The sequence below is a fragment of the Mustelus asterias genome, chromosome 12 (assembly GCF_964213995.1).
Source record: "Mustelus asterias chromosome 12, sMusAst1.hap1.1, whole genome shotgun sequence".
Taxonomy (NCBI): domain Eukaryota; kingdom Metazoa; phylum Chordata; class Chondrichthyes; order Carcharhiniformes; family Triakidae; genus Mustelus; species Mustelus asterias.
In genome coordinates this window covers 32,476,292-32,482,345 of record NC_135812.1, presented here as the reverse complement: position 1 = coordinate 32,482,345, position 6,054 = coordinate 32,476,292, and the positions used below count along the sequence as shown (strand labels likewise).

The following is a 6,054-nucleotide window of genomic DNA, read 5'->3' as shown; positions in this document are numbered from 1 at the left end:
TAGCCAGCGAACAATGCAAAATGCCTTGACATCAAAGGGCGGGGGGGCGGGGGGGGGGGGGGGGGGGGGGGGCGGGGGGGGGGGAACCTGAAGGTCCCGTCATTGGCCAATGACAAGCCACCTCTGCCACCTTAAAGCCCACCGCAGGAAGTGGGGGGGAGGGGGGGGAGGGTGCAGCCATTACAAAGACCTCACCAAAATGCTGACAGCCTGGCCGTTAGTGGGTAATTGGGCTTTAGGTGTTGAGATAAAATTTTTAATCACATGATTGTTTTGATCCAAAAACCAGGGAAAATAATCAGCTGCTTAGTGTATTCATCGAATATTCAAATACATTTCTAATTTCACTCAACAATAAAGAAAAATACACTTTTAAATCCTTTAAACACTAGCTAGACTTTTCCCTCAGCTCCCTGCTTATTTTCGTTTCTATTTTTCCCCGCATCTAACCCCCAAAGTCAGAATTATATATAATTATTATTCTCCAAACTTTGAATTTGATTTGATTTATTATTGTCACATGTATTAGTACACAGTGAAAAATATTGTTTCTTGCGCGCTATACAAAGCATACCGTTCATAGAGAAGGAAACGAGAGAGTGCAGAATGTAGTGTTACAGTCATAGCTAGGGTGTAGAGAAAGATCAACTTAATGCAAGGTAAGTCCATTCAAAAGCCTGATGGCAGCAGAAGAAGCTGTTCTTGAGTCGATTGGCATGTATCTTTTTCCCAAAGGAAGAAGGTAGAAGAGAGAATGTCCAGGGTGCGTGGCATCCTTAATTATGCTGGCTGCTTTGCTGAGGCAGCGGGAAGTGTAGTCAGAGTCAATGGATGGGAAGCTGGTTTGCGTGACTGACAGTATAGTCATTTAAACCTTCTCCTTTGCTCACCTTTCTCCCATCACCCTATTGCTTTACTTTTCTCATTATAACCCCAAACTCCAGGATCCTTTATTTATGAACTGGTCTTTCACATAGCGCACCCTTCAATGAATTAATTTATATAATGTTATTTCATGGGGAGGTGATGGCCTAATGATATTATCGCTAGACTATTAATCCAGACAGAAACTCAGCTAACGTTCTGGGGACCTGGGTTCGAATCCTGCCATGGCAGATGGTGGAATTTGAATTCAATTCAAAAGAAATCTGGTATTAAGAATCTACTGATGACCATGAAACCATTGCTGATTGTTGGTAAAACCCATCTGTTTCACTGATGTCCTTTAGGAAAGGAAATCTGCTGTCTTTACCTGGTCTGGCCTACATGTGACTCCAGAGCCACAGCAATGTGGTTGACTCTCAAATGCCCTCAGGCAACTAAATGGGCAATCAATGCTAGTCAGCCAGTGACGCCCATGTCCCATGAACGAATAAAAAAAAAATTATGAGGAATCCTGGATTGCAACAACATTCCTAATGATAGGCTGTCTTTTCACGTCTGCCGCACATTTCTGCCTTATCATTGGTTAAGACAGAAGAGGAAATCATGCTCCTTTTCGTGCTGAAGGTAAGTGGAACCTGGCACGCTTTGGGTGACAATACATTGACTTGATGGAAATCAGCTCTGCAACTCCCGAACTAAAATTAAATACCACTCTATTTATTCGTGATGTCCTTTTTCTGTAATAAGCCAGGATTTGTGTCTATTTTATAATAAAATAAAATACATTGCGCCTCCAACCCAGACACAGATTTAGTAAAATCAATGTCTATTCCTGTCTTAATAAACCCGTCCTTTCTAATTAAATGGAATCAGAAATGGACACTTCTTGAAAACCATGGTCTCTGTTTAGAATCATAGAATCCCTACAGTGCAGAAGGAGGCCATTCGGCCCATCTGTCCAGTACCAACAACAATCCCACCCTGGCCCCATCCCTGTTAATCCCATATATTTACCCTACCAATCCCCCTGACACTAAGGGGCAATTTACCATGGCCAATCCACCTAACCCATGCATCTTTGGAGTGTGGGAAGAAACCGGAGCTCTGCGTTTAAGAAAGTTGATAGATTTGGATTGGGGAGCAATTCAAGTGGACTTTCTGGGTAGCCATTATTGTAATTAATTGTAAATGTTGTTCTGCACTGTTCTCTTTCTTGTTCTGTGTTTTAATGTTTCATTAAGATTGTGTTATTTAAATAATTTACAACAAGACTGACCCTTTCCTCACCAGGTTGTACCTCTTTCCTCACAATTTTCCTGCCACATCTGTCCCTATTTATTTGGCATGACATTTTGCAGTACAGGTTTCTCTCCCTTAATAGAGCCAAACACACAAACTGAATGGCATCTGTGTGGTACATGAGGGTTTGGAATGGGTAGGATAAGTGAGTCTGGTTTCCTTCCCTTATCAATGTTTTTATCAACTTTCTGCTCAGGGTGTTGGGTCCAGGCACATACTGGTACTTCACCAAGAGACCATTCTTCATGGCTGACCCAATGGGCATTGACAGGCTATTTTAACTATAAATTGTCATAATCATGCCCAATGTCCACATTTGACATGAACATCAGAATCATCAGGTCATTATTTTGAGCATCAAAGCTGATTCTCCTCCTTCTGACCTTCCAAGTCAGCAGGAAGCCTGGCCTCCAACGCACTGTGCCGAGTTTGCACATTCTCCCCATGTCTGCATGGGTTTCCTCCGGGTGCTCCGGTTTCCTCCCATAGTCGAAAGATGTGCAGGTTAGGTGGATTGGCCATGCTAAATTGCCCCTTATTGTCCCAAGATGCGCAGATTAGGTGGATTAGTTATGGTAAATATGCAGGGTTACGGGGATAGGGTGGGCCTGGGTAAGATGCTCTGTTGGAGAGTTGGTGCAGACTCGATGGGCTGAATGGCCTCCCTCTGCACTGTAGGGATTCTATGGGATTCTATGCACTGGCTTAGACCAGTGCAGAATTGGGGTGACCCTTCTGGTCTCTACAGACTAAGTTCACTACAGCTGGATAGTGCGCTAGTACTCTAGGTGTAACTGCTTTCTTTAAAGGAACATTAATACTATTTGTAACTTAGTGCTGAAGTACAAAAGACATTGGAGAAAAACTGCTCCCACTGATGACTTTGGTGCTTCTTCTGACACCGGTGGAATAAACTGGATTCTTCACTTAAGCCCACTCTGCACCCACAAAGGATTGACTGCAAGTGTGTGGGTTTTTTTCTTTATTCATTCGTGGGACATGGGTGTCGCTGGCTGGCCAGCATTTATTGTCTATCTCCAGTTGCCCGAGGACAGTCGAGAGTCAACCACATTGCTGTGTGGCTCTGGAGTCACATGTAAGCCAGACCAGGTAAGGATGGCAGATCTCCTTCCTTAAAGGACATTAGTGAACAAGATGGGGTTTTCCTGACAATCAACAATGGTTTCATGGTCATCAATAGATTATTAACTCCAGATATTTTTTATTGAATTCAACTTCCCCCGTTTGCCATGACGAGATTCGAACCTGTGTCCCCAGAACATTAGCTGAGTTTCTGGATTAATAGTCGAGCGATAATGCCACTAGGCCATCGCCTCTCCACACAAACCTGCAGTTTGACTGATGCTGTGTTTATGTTGAAAACATGGCATGTACCTTGTCTGACCTAAAACATTGACTTTACAGTTTTTTCTTTCCTATTGACAGTGCATTCGCAAAAGAAGAACAGACAGACATGCGTGAGGAAGAGCCTGATCTGCGCGTTTGGTGTGGCTTTCATCATCAGTGTCATGTTGATCGCAGCGAATCAGATTCTCAGGAATGGCATGGAGTAGCTTCCTAACCAACCAGCTGCCTGTTGGCATGAACTGGTCATGTATGACTCTCATTCAGTGGGTACACTCCAATGGACTCCTGGTGGAGGAACACAGGGTGATGTAAATAAGAGTAGAATATATTTCTACCAGAGAACATGGAGCCCAAAATGGAAGTGATTCTTTTTAGGTTCACACAATTAGAATCCCGCACACAAGGGATTTTTTTTTTAAAAAAGGGCTGAATTATTAAAGGCTGCTTTTTATAACGTGACTGAGTACTGAAGTTCTGAATTATAGCTATGACAACTAGTAACAACATGAGGGAGATAGAATGAATGATGATTTTGGATTTCCTTTTCTCCATCTGCTAATGTTAGTGAAACATTTGGCTTAACTCCAAACACTAAAACCTACTTTATACTGATGTTGCTTTCCAACATTAGTCAACAGAGGAAGATCAAACTCCCAAGATTAACTTTTGTTAAGTCAGGGGTACCCAATGAATCACTATCGGTTACACGTTCATTATTAGAGAATTGTCACCAGGAGAAGTAGCTCCTTCCCGAGCTTCTGGTGCTGTGGAGTCTACCCTGTTTGCGTTGTCAAAGCCATAGGTCCATGAGTACATAAACATTGAAGTAGCAGTTTGTAATTTCAATTGTACCTGTTGGGCTGATTAAACATAGAACTTAGAACAGTACAGCACAGGAACAGGCCCTTCAGCCCACGATGTTGTGCCAAACATGATGCCAAATTAAACTAATCCCTTCTGCCTGCCTTTCATCGATATCCTTCTATTCCTTGCATATTCATGTGCTTATCTAAAAGCCCCTTAAACACCCCTATCATATCTGCCTCCACCAACATCCCTGGTGGCATGTTCCAGACACCTACCGTTCTCTGTGTAAAAAACTTGGCCCTCACATCTCCGTTGAACTTTCCCCCTCTAAGTGGCTGGGATATAACCAGACTGACACTGGCCTCTGCTGGTGCAGAGTGGACAACCCAATACTGGCTAAAAATAAAGGCTAACTCAAAAAGGAGAGTTTATCTTTTAACCGTCTGCTGCAGTGCCAGTAGAATCCAGTGATCCTGGTGTTTCCACCAACATCAACATTCCCTGATTTACTTCACAATGCTGCGAATTACATCAGTACTGTCATCAGTGACACAGCTAAGGAAAATGGCTTTCAAGTGTTCCTGATTAGAAGTAATTACATAAACATTCAAGGATACTAGGAAAGTATCAATATTAACACATTATTCATATACGTATTTACTGTATTAATCATCAAATACTCATTCGTTCGTATACAGATTGTCTGGTTTTGGCTTTTACCAGTCCCACCGCTCCTCATTCTTCACCAATTACCAGCTTATCTATTTCAAGAACCTCACTGTTCCACATTGCTGCCTTACACTCGCTCTTGTTGTTCATCACTGATTGGTTTCTGTCTCTCACACACTGTTCCTCTCTGTTCTCTCTCTTTCTGAATTCCTGCTGTCTCTCATTGCTTTCTCTCTCACTCTCCTGTTGTCATTGGTTCCATGGCTGTTCTTCAGTGTTCTCCTGGGTTAATGGGGGCATTTGGTGGAGCGTAATAGACACATGGGATGAGTGGCTGATCCTGTCGTTTTTCTGCCCATCCTAAGCCACGTGACTCTTTGAATGTCTTTTATTATTTCTTTGACGTTGAAACCTCCCTTCCTGTGGACGTAAGTGTGTAGGCCAGTAAGATATGGTGAGCCCAACTTGGGTGTTGCGAAAGTGGGCATGTTATTGAACAGGGCCTAGTTTTTTACCTGTTTAAGACATAGGCCTGTCACCTGGGACATTCTTTCGGCTCATTTTGCTAATTTAACATTTTGAAACACAGAATAGGAACTAAAATGCAAATCTGTCAACCATACATTCCTTGGGATGCATGGAGGAAATGAAATACGACAGATTAGCGATTTTGCAAAAATGTAAAAAATACAGAACCACAAAAATAAAATAACATCTGGACAACTTTGGCATTTTACAATTCACAAACTCGATCAACAGATACTGTTGTCAGACAGGGCCATCCCCACACCTCTCCTGTGCTAACTCCGAGTGTAGAATGTTTACTACGGTACCTTCAGTTTTGCCTAAAGTGGATTTGAAAGGTGAATATCATGGAACATTGGGCAGGGTCTCAATTGCATTCTGTGCTTGTCAATGTCAAATCAGCCCCGCACAGCCCACAGAATAGCTGTGAAACACAGATGCGGTGCTCTGCTGCAGGGTGCTGAGCTGCCCTGCTCTGTTATCCTCAAAGGACAGTAAGAA

General features: G+C 42.9%; 1 protein-coding gene across 2 annotated transcripts in view; it reads left to right on the top strand.

The window, feature by feature from the left end:
• The window catches only part of LOC144501913 (calcium-binding protein 8), a 379,238-nt gene extending 375,480 nt beyond the window's left edge, over positions 1–3,758 (top strand). For both annotated transcript variants that reach the window (XM_078225948.1, XM_078225947.1), the window contains one exon: positions 3,631–3,758. In XM_078225948.1, the coding sequence (XP_078082074.1) occupies positions 3,631–3,758 (128 nt within the window). The remainder of the gene's footprint in view (positions 1–3,630) is intronic.
• Positions 3,759–6,054: the final 2,296 nt, after the last annotated feature.